This window comes from Pithys albifrons, chromosome 17 (genome assembly GCF_047495875.1).
Source record: "Pithys albifrons albifrons isolate INPA30051 chromosome 17, PitAlb_v1, whole genome shotgun sequence".
Classification (NCBI taxonomy): Eukaryota; Metazoa; Chordata; class Aves; order Passeriformes; family Thamnophilidae; genus Pithys; species Pithys albifrons.
The window spans coordinates 10,297,458-10,317,012 of NC_092474.1; the positions used below are offsets into that span (position 1 = coordinate 10,297,458).

The window sequence follows — 19,555 nt, forward strand, 5'->3', positions numbered from 1 at the left end:
TCCCCTCCCATTCTTACAAACACTTTCAGTGCATCCTACCATGTATCTCCAGTCTGTTTCAGCCTTGAAAAAATATAGCAGAAATTGACTGAGAATCTGATTTCTCTCCCCAAACTCCTCTTATTCTGGTCTGCAAAGTGACTGCATTTAGAGAAGAAATGATTCATGTCTTATTTTCCTGTGCTCTGGCTTTTACAGGGGAAGATAAAAAGCAGCAGGTAACATTAGGACTTACATCTGGGAGTAATGCCCTTAGTAGCTCATAAAACCAAGAATTCAGTCAAATGCAGGTATGGAGGTGATGCCTTCCCTGTAACTACAACAGTATAACTTCCCTACTTCCCTTTCCCAAATGCAGAGATAAATGTTACAGTAAGGTTTAGTTACATAGAATGACTTCAGCTGCTCTAGCAGTTGATATATCAAAATGAAGTCTGATTCATCTACCTTTTTATTTTCCTCTGCTGCTGGATCTTACTGGTTGCCTTACACAGATCTGGAACTCACTGGACTCTGCCATGAGTGATACCCTCAGGGTTGAGCAGAAAGGCATCCATACTGCAATACTGGGTAATGTTCCCATAGGTTTCTGAGTTGTATCTGTTTAGCAAAGGGCCCAAAGAGCAGCAGGGCTGGCACAAGTGGTAAGAGAGAAGCAGCAGAGGCAGCAGTTGACTGAAGGTTGAACCAGGAGAATAAAGAGAATGACACATCTGTTTTTCCCAAACAGTGAGTTTACAGATAATCTCAGCAGGCTTATATAACAAACAATACATGCATTTCACCAAATGCAGGTAATTCTGTTTTCCATATTCTATGCTGCCTCAAAGGAAAAAGAGAAAATGCACACAGAGTCACTTGATCTAGATGGGAGCTGTTAAAATGGAAGGATTTAGCAGGACTGCATTATTGAATTTATAAAATAACACAGTAATAATCTGGACTTCTATTTTATCACTATATAAATAAATATTAAATTGGGTCTATCACAAATGTTGCATCTTTTGGTTTAGCTTCCATTTATCACAACTGTGGTCATTTCCATCTGTTGGGTTTGCCCTGTCCTAAGCTTGGTCATTTGGAGCTGACCTGGCTGGTGACTAAAGCTCAGCTTCCAGAAAAGCTGGTCCAACTGGTCCAGCCTCCTTCCCGAAAGACATAAAATTTAAAAAGCACTCCTTCAAGTTGGTATTTATGTGCCCTGGCTTCCAGCCATGTGTTCTTATTTTGCCTTTCTCCGTTAGATTATGTATTTCTTTAACTACTGAGCATTTTTTGCTCCTTCAGGTATTTAAACATTAAGCAGGTACTTCACAATCTTTTTAGTTCTACAAAACTACTTAACCTTTTGAAACCTTTTTAAATGCTGTAGGCTCAGCCTGGCTTTCTGGCTGGCAGTGACAGCCAGATGCTCTGCAGAACACTGACTGCCTCCAGGCCATTTCAGGCACAGCCACAGTGCATTTAAGTCTTGCCAGCCTTTCATTTCATTTTTTTAACATATCTTTAACCTCCTTTATTAACCTCTCACATTTCTGATTCACTTGGATTGCTTTCCTTTTTCCATGTGTGGGTTGTTGGGGGCTTATTTATTTTGTTCTAACTGCTGCTTTCCTTGATCTCTGAAGAGCAGCAAAGGCGCTGTCAGAGCCATCCCTGTGCCAGGAGAGGCCGTGCCATTGCAATACACCTGCCACTACAAGGCATCATAAAAATGAGTGTACTCTGACAAGTCCAGTCCTAGTCAGCATTATCAGGGCCTTGCTGCATAAACATTTATACCAATGGAATTCCAACTGATTTGGGCAAATATTAATGGAAATAAACCCTCCCTGCTCTGTCAGAGCCCCAGAGAGAAAGCTCAGACTGCTGGAAGCACTGGGAGCCTTGGCTGGAGCTCATTGTGCACTGCCCTGAGCCCCCAGGTCGTGTGCCCTGGGAAACTGCCCAGGGAGAGAACACAAGGGGGTCCCACTGGGGGAGCCAGGCTGTCCTGGGGGAAGGGCAACACCAGCATGGGGGGACACCACTGCAGGCACAGAGCTCTCTGCCCATAACCATGGGACTGAAGGATTCTTGCTTCTATTTATGCACAACTCTCTGTTAAACTATTCTCAATAATTTATTTCTACTGATGATAAATAGCTGGGGGTTGGTTCCTTTTTGTAAAGTAAAATATGACCCATTGGTAAATCACGAGAAAAAGTACACAGAGAATGTGTGGACTGTGTATTGAAAGGAAGTTGTTTCAATCAGTCCCATAATGGAAAGAAAGGACAGTATCAGGCTTAAATATCTAAAAAGTAAGTGACAGGAGTTAGAGAACTGAATTAATTGGAGTAGAGGAGTTATTCATTGTCTGCTAATTTTGAAGTATAATCAGGGGACACTGTCATTGGTTGACAAGTTAAAAGTTTAACTGAGCGTATTAATAGCTTTAAAAAAAAGGCAATTTGATACTCAAAAATCTCTCCAAAATGCAGGGTTACGTATTCAGTCTTGGCAGCACACAATCCAAAAAAGAAAAAAAAAGGCTGAAAGCAGTAAAACCACAGCAACAAACGCCAGTTACTAAACCTCTGCAAGTGTGTAGGACCTGCTTAATATCTGTGCCTTGCACAGTCCAAGACTAGCTCCAAGGACAAAAGTGATATATTGGATAAACTCCAAGGATTTAGTCTTTCAGCATAAGACACAGGGAAATTTCCTGTTAAAGCAGAGTATAGAAAAACAAGTATCAGTAAAAACCTACTGAAAATATCAGTAGTAGGTCAAACAGAACAGCAAACTTTTAAAATCATTCAGAAATGTACTCAAGAGTGTAAGTTACTGCCCATCTACTGCTCCTCCTGCCATCTCCTTGCACTGAAGGAATTGTCCATCAGCCCCACCAGCCTTCCTTCCCAGCTGGGAGGGGGAAAGCCACAGCAAAAAAACTTTGTCAAAAAAACTTTTTCTGAAGTTTCAAAATTGTTTCAGCTTTTGGACTCATCTCCCTGTACACTTCCTTATTCCTTAAAGAAATGCCAAAACCCAAACAAAACCAAACAAAAACCCAACAACCAACACAGAGTTAATCAGCTTTACAGGGCATTGCTTGCCTTTGTAAGAGCCTTATTTGTTCCTGGTGTGTATTTCTTCATGCGCCTGCATGTTCTAATTCTGGGTTACCAGGCCCTCCCAGTTCTTTGACCTGTGCATGCATTACACTAACAACAAAAGATATTCTGGAAAACTGTTTTTTAAACTAAATTACAACTACCATGATGTTAAGAGTAGTACCTTCAACACAATGAAGTATTTGCTATTCACCTTGCAAAGCTTTTCAAAAATGGGTATTTAGGATTTTGCCAGCTGTGCTATTTGACTGTTCTGGTTTGTCTTTGTTACTAATCCTGTCAAACCACGTAGGGCTTTTGGTATTCAAGATCACTTCCAGTTTTCTTGTTTCAAGTCACACAGTTTCCGTTGCTAAAGCTTGTCAAGTGTTTCATGAGTTCTTCTGTTACTGATGTTTAAATAGATAGTTTTAGTAAGGGAATGTTCTAGGAGAGATCTGGTCACTGGCCAGCAAGAACAAGTGCTGTGGCATTTTAGGAGTAAAATTTCAGCTCAGCCTTTCGTTTCCTTGCTCTCTGGGCAGTGAGGTAACAACTCCACCGATAACAGTGACCAGAAACATTCTCTTCAGCCTCCATTTCAGGATGCAGCACCTTTCTGCATTCCCAGGCAGAAGAGCTGTGTCAGGTGTCTCCTCTTCTCAGCCAGGGAGCCTTTCAATTCACACATTAGCAATAAGCCATGTGAATACATTTCCATTAGTTGGGTTTTCTAGATTAGCAAACAAAGCCAATTGTACTGGGAGTACCTATTGATGAAAAGTTTAACACCATGAAGGGGTTTTGGATTGCCAGCCCAACAATACAGAAAGCTCAGGTGCATGTCAAATCACACTTGTATTATTAGGGGTAAAAAAAGTTATAGAAGAATATATTTACCTAAAATATGGACTTGGAAGAAGGTTCAGAAAAATGCACCACCACCAAAACTCCCTCTAAGCTGTATTAACAGCAAGGATCCTCCTTTGTTCCAGCATGTCTGCGTGTTTTTAAGGCTAATTGGACTCCACTACTCTGTCCAGGGCTGGTGTACCACAGAGAGTTGTTACAGCTTAGACAGTTCCAAAAATAGCCCAAAGGAGCTGTTTTTCCAGACCAGGGTGAAATTTTACTATTTCTTTATATTGACATGTTCCTATTCACTGTGATTTTTAAATAGACAACAGACAGTAATATGAGAGATGGTATCAATGCTTCTTTACCCACTGGGTGGACTCAAGTTTTCTAAACTCAGCCCCCATCAGCCTTTTCGTGGCACTCAGAACCTTCCTCAGCCTGGGAGCTTTGCATGCAGCCTGGCACAGAGACCAGAACCAGAGAGAGGCACAGCAGCTCTGAGGCTTTTGTCACAGGGGGATTGGAGCCACTCCCTGGTTACCTAAATACACTGGGAAATTCAGTCATCCGAGTCAGACCCCAGTCTGAGAACCAACACTGGATACCAAAGTAGGCAAATACTCAGTAGGTCCATTGCAGGACCACAGCATTACTTTCATGTCATATTTTTCCAAAACAGGTAAAAGTCTTTCTGTTGTTGTCTCCCTCAATTTCTTCCACTTAATCTCTTAATTAAGCTCACTGCTCTACAGTGACAAAAATACTTATTTATCTTTAGGTTTCAATACCCCTCTGTCTTAGGAACTAGTCTGTTGCCATTAAATAGATGAACCTCACAGCAACACTTTGCAGGTTTCACAGTCTGATACTGGCAGCTTCATCCAGTCACACACAGGCACCAGAATGAGTCTATTTTTTATATTCCAGAGTATGACATGTTATCATATTTATTACTTTTTTTTTCAATTAGAGGAAATAATTTAGTGAACATACTGCTAGAACTATTTGGCTATAAAGTTACTGTTGGTGTCTGAAGTTACATGGAATATACAGTTCAGGGTATGGCAGTAAGGCCAAAATATGGCAAATATGTCCCATGTGTTCTGTGTGAGGATCTCCACATAAATGAAGCAAACAATTACAGTGAACAATGTAACTAACAGTAAGACTTCGGACTTGAAAGAGTATCTGGTAAAAAGAACTGCAGATTGAGAACTGACTGATCACTTTCTGTTATGTATTTTTGTTGTTTTACTGCTGTTTACATATATCAGAAGATACATGCTTGGACACAAGTCTTCAGGCTGCAATAGTGATAGATCACTATATAAAGTTAAGCTTTGGTAAGGAAACAGATCTGGTACTTCCTTAAGTGAAAAAAGGCCAGGCTAAAATTCCACTTGCTGAAAGGTCACACACATGAATGCTGAAATCATCCAGGCTCTGCTCCCACACAAACTCCACTGTGAAAAATCTTGAGATGGAAAAGCTTCATAGGAAGCTGAGAGCATCTGAACAGTTTAGCTCAACCTTTTTCTCAGATTCCCAAGAGAGTTTGTCAGAGAGATGTTTGCTGATGTGGGGTTTTACCACTGCTATAAACAGGGCCATGGACACACAGAGCACAACTTCCCCTCTGTCCTCACTGTTAGTATTGCAGGAAAAGAGCTGCCTGCCAGAAAGGAGGTTTAATACACTGTATTATTCAAAAAGCTGAAGTATCAGGAAAGGCAAATAAGCTCCTTAAGTATTTGGCATCAAGAAAAAAAAAAAAGAAGAAAGAATGTTAACAATGTTGTTTACGTGATAAAAAATTTCCTGTCAGAAACAGGATTTCTGTTCAAAATTCATACAATGGGCATATCTGGAGGCTCCCCAGTTATTACTGGATGATTGAGAGGTTCCAGCAATCACTGTTGCATGAGGCCAACTGCAGGTTGAACTGTTTGTAGCTGCATTTTGTCTTTTTCATCTGCATCTTCCATTAACAAGACACTGTAGTAAAACAGCCTCAAAAAGCCTAAAATGTCTTTTTTTCATTCATTTGCAACAGCTGTAAGAAAGGGAATAAAAATTATGTGTTACCTGCAAGTAGATTTCCTTCAACATCCATATTTATGAAATTATTGAACTAGTGCCATTTTTAGACCTTTATAGCCTTTACTTGGTATCTCCTGCACAATGTGCATCTATTGCAACTCTTGACTTCAGGAATTCCCAAGCACACATTGATGTTTTATTTCATGTCACTATTTACTGTATTATTGCATCTTTGCAGAGTGATTCTAACAGTCTCAAGCCCTGTTGCAGATACAGGCTGGAGAAGAAAATGGAAAGCAATCCATAAAAATGCAAAGCAGGCCTGAATCACAAACCTGAGAGCACAGGGCTGGACAGGTGGGGAGGCTGCAAAGAAACTGCAGGAATCCTTTTCAGGGAGAGAGGCAGGAACACCAAACATCAGAGAATGCAGATTCTTTAACATTCTCTAGCACCAATTAATTTAAGGAGAAATTTAAATAAAGATGAGACACTTAGAGATTAGCAGGTAACTCTTTTAGGCTCGGTGCAACATGTGAGAAGGCAAAAAAAGTGATCACTTGATAATTGGACATTATGAAAGGCCAGAGATGACATCTTAATATATAATAAAAGATAAAATGGGTCAATCAGCTGCTAAGGACCCTGAAAGCTACAAGTAATTTATTTCATGTAATAGAGAAGAAATCAGCATAGGGATATAAAAACTTAAGGCAACCTCCTCAGAGTGCTGCTCAGGAATAATAATCCTACAATAAATCCACAGCATTCCAAAGGTACTTCACAAATCAATTTTGCAACTGTGTCAAAGCAGCAGCAGCTGTTACCCAGCTGAGTCATGCTAACCAGGAATGAGGCATGGAAAGATCCAGCTATATTTATTGTGCTATGGAGGAAAAACCCTCCAAAGATACTTGGAAATGAAACCCGACCCAGATCACAACTGCAGATAACCTCCGATAAGCAGGGAAAATACTGTTACAGAGTGACAGAAGAAAGCTCACAAGGTGGAGGAAAAAAATGAAGAATTACAGTTCTTACTGTTTAGGAAGCAGCTAAATATCACATGTTAAACAGACAGGGCAAAATACTGGTTTGTCCAGGTCTGCAGCTCAGGTGATTTTGGCCCTGCAAAGGATGTTCCCCAGAATAAAGCACAGCAGGAGAAAGACAAAAGCCCCAGAAATACTCTCCCTTCCCCTTCTGTCATTTGATTTCAGGAGCACAAAGTTTAACTTATAACTACACACAGAGGAAAAGTAGTGCAGGCAGCTGATAGTTTGGGCATTGTTTTTGTTGTCCCTTGTCCCATGAGTGTCCCCACAGTGCCCTCACCCCAGCCCCGAGCCAGCCCCAGGGAGCAGCACCAGAGCTGAGCTGAGCCCCCCTCGGCTTTCACCCCCTTTGTCAGCCTTTATTTTAACGTGTCTTCAACAAACGCAGAGCTCAGGCCCAGCATTTCCCCCCTCCTGTCAGCAGGGGCACTGCGGGGATCTGTCCATACTGATCATTTCTCAGTACAGAAACCAGCCAGGCTCTCACACACTCTCTCAAGCAGTAAGTTGTGTTTGGCAATGGACTAATTTTACTTAACAGTTCTTTTCACCAGAGATACTACCCCAGGAGGCATTTTAGACCCTGCAACACTGACTTGTAGGGCTTTTCTCATGAGTGGCAGTCTCAGTGTTACAGTTCCCCTGATGTACCAAGGTAGGAACCAATGTTGGGCCTGTGTAGATCCCCATCCATTAGGATCTTTCAGACTATTTTGATTTTTTCCTCCCTTTGACCTAGTTCTTTATGATTTTTAAATCTGAAGAGCAAGGTAGGAAAAGTCTAAAGAACTGCAAGAAACCAACTAACTCCTAGTCAGGGTCTAGATAGCAGAAAGATAGGCTTTTCCTAATTTATTTGTCAAAGAAGAGAAGAATTAGGGGCAATGCTTCTCTCATGGCAAGAGGAGGTTACCAAACAAAAATCAGATCTAGAAACCTGTTACAATAGGAAGGCTCTAATACCAAGACAAGAATCTGCAGATAATGAAGTGCAAGTCCACATATAGCACAATAGGATGGTTCCCCAGAGTAGTACAGAGAAGAAAATGAAAGTGCAGTTTATAAGCTGTAAAAGTCACTACAGAAGAATAAGGAAATATATACATGATAAGCTGTACCAACATAAAAGGTCCAATTCAAACAGCACCAACAAAGATTATTGGAAATACCCTTGCAAAAATCATTTAAGAAAGAATTCCATATTCACCCAATGGCCTCAAACACATGGAGACAATGAGAGAGTACAAAAGAAAGATCTAAGTAAACACAATAAACGTAGGTAACAATTTTTTTTCTTAAAATAAACTTCCCTGGCCTGATATTTCTCATGATCTAGTATGACTGCTTCTCAAACTTGTCATTTAGCTCCTTTCTAATAAGAAAAATCTTTGTAAAAGATTTAGGACTCGTAATGCATATTTCATTTGCAGTAAAATTCAAGTATCTCTGAGAAGTTTTATCAAGCTTAGGTGAGGTTCAAGGACAATGGTTAACACTGATCACTAACACTCTTCCTGAGAGAACTGCCAAAACCAGACCATTAGACCTGGCTGAAAGATCCCCTTCTGCAAACTCACTGAGATCCAGTTAGATTTGAAATATCATATAAAAATGTCTGGGAACAATTTCCTCCTCAGCACCACTTGGGCAATGCACCTGCTGTAACAGAACAAGGGTTCTGGTGTTCTGGAGCCCCAGGAGCTGATACTGGTGGACAAGCTTTCTATGTGTCAAACAGCTGAAGGTGTGTAAAGGAGTACAAGAGAAGCAGCATCATTTTAAGGTTAACCTCCCGATTTTACAGTATAGGTTTTAATTCTTCCTGAAAGGCAGCTGTTGTCAAACACACACACCAGGGCTGGGGATCGAGAGGTGCAGGAATCATCACGTGTTCCCATCCACAAACTCCCTGCTCTTAACTGCACATTTTTCAAGACTGGCAAAAAAATAAGTTCAAGTGAAACCCTATAAAGCTTAACTCAGGCAACCTGAAAGTGATAGCAAACACATATGTGCAGATGCATAAGTATTCATATATTTTCCACAGTTACTGTACTTGACAACCAGAAGCAAACAGCATCAAAGGTTTAAAAAAGGGATAGCTGTTCTTTGAGGACAGGACAAATTGGCCGTATAACCAAAAACAAAGACTATTTTAAATTTAAAACAGTTTCGTCCTAATTAAAACCCAAATTCTACTGCTTTTTACAATTAATTGCATCCCAAATTCTGATTGAAAATCCTGGAAAAGAGGGTGAGAAAACTGTTACTTATTACTATTTGAGCTTCACAATTTCCCAGGACCTGCAAACGCGTTGTCCAAACAAACCATCCCTGGACACCAGGATGTCACTACTGCCTACCTTTTAAGTGGTGGTTGAAGGAACACTAAACCAGGTAAACATTTAGCTCAAGGCACCAATAAATAATAAATTGGCTGTCATGTGAAGAGCACTTCCATTTCTCAAAAGGAACATTAAATAACTCCCTCTGTCCAGTGGGGAAATCTATCCAAATAAAGGAATCACAGCTTCTGGCTTTTTCCTAAAGATTGAGGGTGAGGGCAAGGAAATAAAGGGCTGGGATCTCAGGGATTATTGCCTTGGGATGGTAGGGAGGAGGGGGAGAAAAAAGGCCACATACTGGTGAGGGGCAAAGAAAAGAAGGCAAGACAACGAGGAGCAGAAGGTGCACTTACTGTTTGGTTATCTTCATACAGCTTCAAGTCATATCCACTCAGCTCCACACAGAAAATTATTGCTGTAACCCCCTCGAAACAGTGGATCCACTTTTTGCGTTCAGATCTCTGCCCACCCACATCCACCATTTTGAAAGTCAGCTCTTTGAAGGTGAACTTATTTTCTACAATCCCTGTGGTCATGTCCCGAGACCGCAGAATATCTTCCACCGTGGGGATGTAGTCCAGCGCCGCGATGCGCTCCAGGTCGTTCAGGTAGTAGGCGGCGTTGTCCTCCAGGTGGTACTCGTTGGAGCGGCAGAAGCATTCCTGCACACCGGGGTCTGCCCACAGCCGCTTCATCACCCCCAGCAGCTCCGGCGTGATCTCCCCCTTGCTCTCGGCCGGGCCCGTCAGGGCAAAGAGCTGCACGGCATCGTACGCCCTGTCGGGGTTGTGGAACTCTATCTTCAGCGTGGCCAGAGCCCGGATGATGCGCGTCAGAGAGTCAATGGCGTTGTAGATGATCAGAGGTTTGTACTCCTTACAGGCCTCCAGGTTAAAGCCACCGCTGTGGATGATTTTCATCTGCTTTACGATGGTGCTCTTGCCGGAGTTGCTGGTGCCCAGGAGGAGGAGTTTGATCTCCCTGCGCTGGCGCTGGCTCTCGGAGCGCAGGTGGCGGTCAATGCGCCGGGACCGCCGCGCGGCCTCTTTCTCCTCCGAGCTTTGCCGACATCCCATGGTACAGCAGGCAGGGACGAAGGGAACGGTGCAGATTGGCTCGCTCTGGTTGCGCCTCTCAAAACAGATCTGTGGTGTCTTTCGATTCTCGTGCCAGGTACACCCTGAATGGGAGAAAAGGTCACTTTCCACTACCTGATGGTCCACGGTGCCTACAGCCACCTAATTCAGCCCCAGCAGAGGGGCAAACACATGTAGATGTGCAACCACAGAAACAGTCTCTTCAGCAGATCTCATGGCACTCCCCTTTCCAGTGCATAAACTGTGGCACATTCCTGTTAATGATGGGACACTTCCCCTTGCCACAGTTTGTCTAGAACCATCAAATACCCCTTTCTGTTCTGCATAATTACTTTGCTGCCTTCTGTCCAAAGGTAGGGAGCCACACTGTCACCTTCTGTGTTCTCCTTGTCCTCTGATTGTATTCTCTGGTTGCTATGGTGATGCTGTGAGATAAAGCTGAAGCTCTTTTCACTGGTACTGGACTTGTTTTGGTTTGCTTCCCCCACTTCTTCAGCTCTGTAAATCCACCTGCCAAAGAACGAGAAAAGAAGTGAATGAAATGAGAGACTCCGATCCTCTCACCAAGCCACTCACCTTCTCCTTTTCTAGACTCCTAAACATACAAGAGGAAAAATATGTAAGGAAAAACAAATATCTGAAATTATAGTAAAAACACAGGGATAGCTGAAGCTTGCAGACCTAAGAAAGGTGGTTTCTGAGCAATAGTAAATCAAACCTCCCTTTCAGCCTTCTGTGTTTTATTATCTGAACCTACATGAAAACAAACAGTGCTGAGCTGTGCCCCAGTTTCTCCCTCAGCAAGAGCTTATGGCAGTGCTTTTCCTGCATAGTCCTGTTCCAACTGGTTTTTCTGATGCAGAAAACAAAACAGACTCACAACTACTTTTCACAGTCTCTCTATTTATATCAATATCTTGTACTGGACAGATGTCCTCCTGAGTTTTCTTTCATCTTATCTATTTGCACTGGACATTTAAATAACTAAATTAGGAAGCAAAGCAAGCTGATTAGCTTTGCTTCATGATTGTGTAAAAGGAAGAGTTACTGATCTGTGCAGGATACAGTACCAGGTCTTTTTTCCCCTCTGGAGAACAGTGCTGTTAAACACACTACCTGCATCCTGCTCAATCCATAAAGAAACTAACTGCTACAATAAACTTTGTAAGCTCCTTCACATAGCCAAGCTAAGTGTTGTTAAGCCTTTTCCCTATTCAATACAGGAAATTCTGAGGGACAGTAAAAGTGAACAGTGACTACAAGGTGAATTTTTCATACAAAAAGCACGGGAAACTCCATCCCAAGCAAGGCTGACAGCTTTTCAGTGACTGTTAGAGCAATTATTCCTTCCCAAATTACAGGCTAAGCCTGCTAGTTGGAACTCTGCAGAAGGCAACAGCAGGAAGCAGTTACCTCTCACAGAGGGAAAACATTCCTAATAACTGATTGGGGATAATCTGCCTCTTTTCTAGGAAGGGCTTGCTGCTCCCACCAAGCTCTGAGCACAGTGGGCAGCAGAACCACAGATGTCATGGCTTCCTCTGAGTGCTGGCCCTGCCCCCTTTGGCACCTTTGTCTGGGTATTTGTGTCCAGAAGGCCTTCAGTGAGCACTGTTACAAACTAAAGTACGAGCCACTGAGATACTCTCAGAGGGAGGCTCAAGGAAAATTTCAGAATCAACTAAAGAAATAAAATTCCTACGACATTGTAATAAAACTAAGTCTCTCAAATGCCTTTTTGAAAGTTCCCTGAAAGGCTTCAGAAGTTTTTCCTGCTCGAACTTAGCAGCATTTCCATGTAGATGTGACAATGCACTGAAATATGTGTGGAGAAGGATGATTCCACACTAGTGGGAGAGGGACAGAAGGATCCAAGCCAGATGCTGAACCCCTGGCTTGTGTGAGTAAAGAAATTAAACTGCAACTCCTTGCAACCTCATATACTTAACTATGTAACTAACCATGACATCCTCACTCTGAGCTGTTCCAGTTACCCAGTCAGCACATGGATTCACCTCTCCAGAAGCTGTAAGTGCTGTCTGTGGTCTCTGCCTGTGTGGGTCACACTGTAGGGACAGGCTGGCAATTGAAGCATTTGGGGTATCTTGACTTTAAAGACATCCAAGTCCTTTGCCCCAAGTGCACTGTGTATTGCTGTTACCTGGTCTGAAATTCTACAAAAGAGCCTTAATATCAGTTGTGCTTCTCTTCTGTTTGTGTGACAGAAGGACATGAAGAACAGATTAAGCAGTGGAAAATTAAAATAATGGCATGTACATGTTAATAGAATGATAATTAGCACAACTTTACTTACTCGGAAGATGTGGAAAGGAAAACCCTCCCAAATAAGAAGTTACACTGTCTTCAAATAATTGACTCTCTCCAATGGTCACAGAAGATGAAAAATTAAGAATTGAGGAAGCTGTTTCTTAATGTAACTTTCTGGCCACACAGAGAGAATGAAATTACTGTATTAGATATCAGATTCTTATTTTACTTACATAAAACTTACAGTTGCTGCCATTAATTATGCTTTTTCTGACACATTCAGAACTCATTTTCCTTTAAGTCCTCATCATTTTCATGTCATTGATAAAAGCACTTGTTGAATTCTTTGTGACATTTTCTATGCATCTGTGTAATTACAGATGAAAAATTTTGCAAGAAGCACAAATGGGACTCCCTGTCCTCTCTTTATTCTAGTTTCATCCTGAACAAACGAGGCTTGTGAGCAACAAGCAGCAAGAGGACACAGACTCCTTCCAAAATGCACCAGTACTTAGGATAAATCTGGAGATTTTATTCCCTTTTAAGATGAGCAGATCTTTTTTAAACTTTATGTTATTGGCCTCAAAATGCTCATGACAAATGGTTTGGTAGAAAGGCACTTCAAGAAAAAAATTATTCTTTCCATTCAGCTTATACCTTCTGTATAGTATTTCCTCCTGCAGATTCCCACAACACATTCAGATGCATCAGTCCTGTCTCCACTACTCTGCCTGCCATTCATTAATATGTTTAACACAGAGAAAGATGAAGTAGGATCTCCTTATTGTTGGAAAGACCAGGAGTATGTAAATAGAAATGAGTTCTACATGCTTGAATTTCCTTTTTGCTTGGCTTCTAGACATTCCTATTGCATATATTGCCATGATATTTGGGTATCACTATTTAAAGTGGTAATACAAAGAGATGATCACGTTATTGCTTTGTAAAGCAGAGTAGTGGATATTATTTTCAAATAGTCACTACAGTAAGAAAGTTTGATTTACTTGAATGAGTTGTCCCATGTGGAGGGAAAAATATCTTCCACACTCATAGTCAATACCTTTTAAAATTCAGGAAGAGAATAACTCCACAAACTATTATGTTACTTCAGTTTACTGTCCTGGCTACAAACAGATGAACTTCCTCTCACCAGGTTTACTTTTCCTTGGAATACAGTTAGAAAATAAGGCAGTCTAGAATTTGTTATGATTTTGAAAAACAGATCTCATGTCAAACACGCAAGTGTTTCATGGCTGTAAGTTTCTAATTAGGTAAGAGTCTTTTCAGTTACTCTAATTGAAAGGCCTGTTGCTTCCTTCCACTGTGCACACTTGTCTGAAGCCTGTTTAAAGAAATATTATTATTTGATTGACCACATTATTATACTGTATATATCTATCTAAACTAATACATTTGCCTTCTCCTGACAATTGAAGCTGCTCAAAATGATAAGAAAACATATTTGTTAAATCTCATGGCATAGATGACCTGTCTTGTCATGACTAAAATGGGTAGTTTTCCCCCAAGATAAAATTAACATGCCCAAACCCTGAGCTAACAGTGATCTATTTCCACGATCAAAGGAGCAATGAATGCTACACAGGTAATTTCTGCAGTGGGAAGGACACTTGAATGAAGTTCTGATTATTTTACAAAACTGTTGAAGCCCCTTTACCTGAGCAGGCTGCACGTTCTCCTGGCCATCCATTAACAGCCAATAAAACCAGTCGTTATTGCTGGTTCCCTATCCAGGCTCTCCCTGTGTCCCCACCCATCGCTCCCGATCCATCTGCTCTGCTCTGTGTCATCACAAACACTTACCCCTTCTCTCCTCACGTTCCCGGGTACCGGCAGCCAGGGGAGGGAGGGGGAGGGAAGGAGGATGACACAACTCCACGGTTCCACGGTGAGCGTTTCCATAAGGAAAGTTCCAAGTATTGTCTCTGGGTGCATTAGCTACTGACACGTCACTGTGGGACACAGTCACAGAACCTGCCTTGAGAAATGTTTGCCCCGCGATCTTGGAGAAGGGAGCTGGTTCCCATCTGAGCATAAAGCCAAGGGCTGTGACTGTCCCAGGCAGCTCAGGACTGTGCCCCCTGGATGCTGCTGGCAGCTGGAATTTCAGCTGGAATTGTAGGCACAAAGCTGTATTATCCCTCAAATGCAAGTGGTGCGGGTAGTCTGATAATTCAGCTTCATGACCACCAGCCCCCCCACACAGAGCTTTGGGAGCCTAATCTTATTTGGGTCTTTACGGTATTTTCATCCCAGCAGCCAGATGATACATGTAATTTTTCCCCAGTAGTACCTAATTTAAGAAAAGCAAATGAAGCTGAAAAGGTTGCAGCAAGCTTTCCACAGCAGATCTGGCTATAGGTGCTGGCAATCTCTGTTAATTCAGGACTGATACTCAACTCAGTATTACAGAACATTCATATCAAAGCAAAACCTTCCCAGGCTATCCATTCCCAGCTTATTGATTCTGATCACTTCTTTCTCCTTACTTATCCCAGAGTTTAAGGGGTTGGACCTGCCTGTTAAACACAGGCCCATGTGAAAAATGCAGGTAAATGCAGAGGAAGTGGCACAGGACACATCTAAGACTTAGAGGTGTAAGCCAACCTACTGTAATCAGTTTCTAATGATTGTTCACATCCACTGAGATTTCCTGTACTTTAACAAAACCTCATTTCTGCAACTTTAAACTTTCAATCACCTCTTACACTGTTAATGAAAGAGAAGACACGAGGGAGTGTGATGTATCAGGAAATACCCAAGGTAGCTTACTGGGGAGGAAGTCAAGTACTCCACTAAGCAGGCTTTTCTGGTTGCCTTTTTTTTTTTTTATTTCAGAGAGAGAGAGACTGAGGCTCATAAGGAATAGGAAAATTGGTCCAGATTTTTGAATCTAGGAAAGCAGCCAGAAAGGGTCCCAGACATTCATGCATTAGAAGTGCAAGGTTGAAACAGTGAGTTGACAGAAGCACATGCACACCAGCTCTGCTCTGAGCTGTGCTGCTGGAAACCCAGCGCGGTGCCAGCCCTGCCCAGGGAGCTGCCTGTGCCTCTCAGCACTCTCACTCAGCCCAGGCTGCCACAGCAGCCGCTGCAGGGGTGACCTTTAGACTTCCATAAAGCACTACAAGAACAAGAATGTTACAGTGGGTCTGACAGCGGGGGGCAGAAATCCTGGCTGCTAGACAAGGGCGAGAGGCACCAACAGCCAGAGCATCTGCTTTAGGGACACACAAACATCAGACTCGTTTAAAAAGGTGTAATAAAGCACCAAACAAAATGCAGGATCCACTCAGTGCTGTCTGAGCACCTCAGGTGGTGACAGCAGTGTAGGTTATATCTTCATTAGAGTTGCTGTTTAGCTTTTATCATAACCCTTATGTGGGTGATTCAAGAGCTAAGACTCCCTTGCCACAGGGCTGCTGTTTCATCAGTCTTACAGAACCTAAGGAGATTATTTTATTACATAAAGAAAAGCACTAGTAAACATTAGGTTTGGTCATGAATATAGTGGCAAATTTCACATCATCGTTCTACCTTATTGCACAAAATACCTTATGAAAGATAAGGACATTTTGGCAGTTACAGCAAAAGTTAAAGAAGGGTTTGAAACAGGATAACAGTGCGGCCTTGTAAAAGGAAGCATCTCATCCTGTGCATAAAAGGTCCCATAACAGAGCAAAACCATGCCTGGTTTAGGCTGTTCCAGTGGCAGGTATGAGCTGATCAGAATCTCTGTAGTGAGAACACAAGAGCCTGGTACAAATAAGAGTGTCCTGAAGACAAGAAGTTTGTTTAATGCGATATAGAAAAGCAGCCAGTGAGGATCAAAAGATTGAAGCTCAAGGCCAAGCAAGAAACAAGGAAAAGATGCTCCAGTAAATGGGAATCATGGAAACAACAGACAAGTTTTATCTGTGGTGATGTGTAAGAAAGCATCCTGGAGATTCTAAACAGAAATATATCACAATTGTTCTGCTTTGTGTTTTCAGAGAAAGAACCAGGTGAGAGGCAAAAATAAAGGCAAAGAATGAGCGAGTAAAGTCCCAGAAGCAAGGCAGGATTTCCAGGGTAAACTGAATGGTATATAAACACAGGAAGCCAGAAATTCCTGTATCCACGGAAAGAAGAGGGAAGAGAGAGCAATAGAGGAAGGAGAGATGAGGCGAGAAGAGCAGATGGGCACATCTTACTATATCACACTGGCAGAAAATCAGAAATCTGCACACAGAAGGAGAAAAAAAGATCAGTGGGAGAAGATTGAGTCAGAAGCTGTAAAGATGGGTCTGCACATATGGAATTTAATTACACTGGGAGAAGAAAAATGAAGAGAGAATGAATCCATAGTGGAAGAAGTCCCCTGAATGGTAAGAATGGCTTTGCTAGAAAAAGGACATTGTTGAGAGTGAATCAGGACTGGAAAGCTGGAGAGGCAGACCTTGCAGGGAGAGGCAGAGCAAAAGGTTTTGGAAGGAGGAAAGCAAAACAGGTGCAAGTGTTTCAGGAGAAGTAAAGAATGCTGAATTCACAGAAAGGCTCAGTGAGAGCAGGGGGAGAGGAGTGGCAGGATGATGGTTAAAGCTGGGAACTAAGCAACAGACAATGAGTAATGTTTCACAGAGAACAAACCAATAGAACCTTGGTGAATGGAAAAACAGAAAACCAGCCATAGGTTGAATGAGTATGCAGGAGCAGCAAGTTACCAACAGGAGATACAGTCAAAAAAGAAATGTAGAAGAGAGAGCAGCACAAGGGGGTTCAGAGACAGCAGCGCAGTGAAGGCAGGAGAGGAAAGAGAAACATGATGCAGAAAGAGCATCGAAGAGCTGGTCAAAATGGAAAAGAGTAGGAGAGGAAAGCAGGATGGTGAAAGAATAAAGACAGTAATTCTCATGATGGTCTAAGTTAGAGGACAGAGAAAACTTCAGCAGGTTTGTAACATTGTCAGCCTCACAAGACAGAATCCTGGATTAAAATGGTGTTCCTAATAAGAGAAAGAAAGGAAGAAAGAGCATGGATATCAGCATAAAAGGCAGGGCTACCATCAGGGATGAATTTGGTAGGTAGGGTAGAGAGCAGTTTCCAGCCTCGGGCCATGTACAGCATTAGCCATATGAACTATGTCAGAAGGTATCTGCATCAGAACTCTGGATTCTCTAGGTTTCATCTGAACAAGTCAAATTAAACATGATTTTATGGGAGATGAGGAGTGAGAGAAGTATTAGTCCAGGGGAAAAAAAAATCCCAAGAGGGTAAAGAGAATCCACGATGTTCTCAGAAGTGTGACTCATGGGAGAGGACTTGGATGCTACCAAGCAGAGATTAGAGCTGCAGCCTACGCCCGGTCTTGCTCTGCCTCTCCTTTGAAATTCAGAAGCTTTGCCAGTGTACAATCCTGCTGCATGCAGGAGCTGCAGCAGGTACATCTCAGATGGCTGAGCCCTTCTGGAGTCACTCTCTGATTCACAGGACCCTTTTTTCATAAGCTGAACATGAAGGAAGTTGCCCCTGTTCTGGTTTTGACATGAGATTGCTCAGTGCCCAATCCAAAGCACAGATACCTGTCTACTGCACAGACACAACTCTGCAACCACAAACATTTAAGAACAGTGTTGTACAATGGCTAAAAAGCTCCTGGTTTCAAAAGGCAATTCAAGACTTTTGTTAGAGCATTTTGCCATCTAGATAAAATTCTTTACAGAACTATAGAAACTAAGTTCCTTCTCACTCACAGCAAAGCAAAAGGCCTTTGTATCTGATGCATCAACTTCTTCAGCTACCCTTTTTTCTCCACTAACACCTCCCCCTGAAAACAAAACAAAACACCAACACAAGACCCCACCACCCACAAATTGCTGCTGCCATAAAGAACCCAACATCCTTTTGAGGTTTAGCAGCTACCAGGATTTCTCCTCAGTCTCTCCAGTTCCCTCTCTGGAGGGGTGATCACACCTTCCTCACAGCCCAGCTGCAGTTACACACCCACCACCACAACCCAGAGGGATCCGAGTCACTCCGTGCTGGCTCCCAACTGGAGATCATGAGAGGCTTATGCTGAGCATACATTGCACTCTAGAGAACACTGGAGTGGTGAATTCCTTTCATCAGACTTTAAAAATGTCTTTTAATAAACAAGCTAGCAGTGGATGAAGGTGCAGGCTGAGCTATCTGGAGACTGAAGGCCTGATTTATCCAGAGGACAAAGCCAGAGCAGCACTGCAAGTATCTCCAGCAGTACTCTCAGTGTGTTTTCCCCCACTCATGCCCTGAAGAGTTTCAGTTTCTTAAGCAATGTTAGGTTTTTCCTCTTATTCAACCTTGGTTTTAGTACTGAGATGAAGAATGTTTCTATGTGGCACTAGATGAGACTGCAATATGAGCTAGAGGAGCTTCAACAGTTGTGGTGAAACGGCAGCCTGTAAGTGGCACTTTGGGGTGAAGGTATTCACAGTTCTTCCTCATCAGAAACAATGACAGTGGGATTTGTTAAGGGAAAAATAAGAATAAAAACATCCCAAACCCTATGAAGTACCATGGAAAGTAGTGGGTTTGTACTTGAGTGGGTTTTGAAATAAGCCTGTATCCAGTTTGGAACAGGATGAAAATAAACACCATGTATTTGAAAGCACTGCAAGCAGGATACCCAAGTGCCAGCAATGTAAATGGTTTTACTGAGGAAGATTTAGTACTTAATGGATGGTTCATATTCTTCTGTGCTGAGAAGTTCTGTAAGAATAAATACAAAATGGAACAGTTTAACTTTCAGCTGCCCGTTT

At 42.2% G+C, this 19,555-nt stretch overlaps 2 protein-coding genes across 2 annotated transcripts in view; one reads left to right on the plus strand and one right to left on the minus strand.

The window, feature by feature from the left end:
* Positions 1–19,555, plus strand: part of RSPH14 (radial spoke head 14 homolog) — a 74,997-nt gene that overhangs the window by 27,000 nt on the left and 28,442 nt on the right. The gene's annotated exons all lie outside the window — the stretch shown is intronic.
* GNAZ (G protein subunit alpha z) overlaps positions 1–19,555 on the minus strand; it is a 51,149-nt gene that overhangs the window by 20,144 nt on the left and 11,450 nt on the right. Inside the window, exon 2 of the mRNA XM_071572264.1 lies at positions 9,750–11,003. Within this exon, the coding sequence (XP_071428365.1) occupies positions 9,750–10,472 (723 nt within the window). The 5' untranslated portion in view covers positions 10,473–11,003. The remainder of the gene's footprint in view (positions 1–9,749; positions 11,004–19,555) is intronic.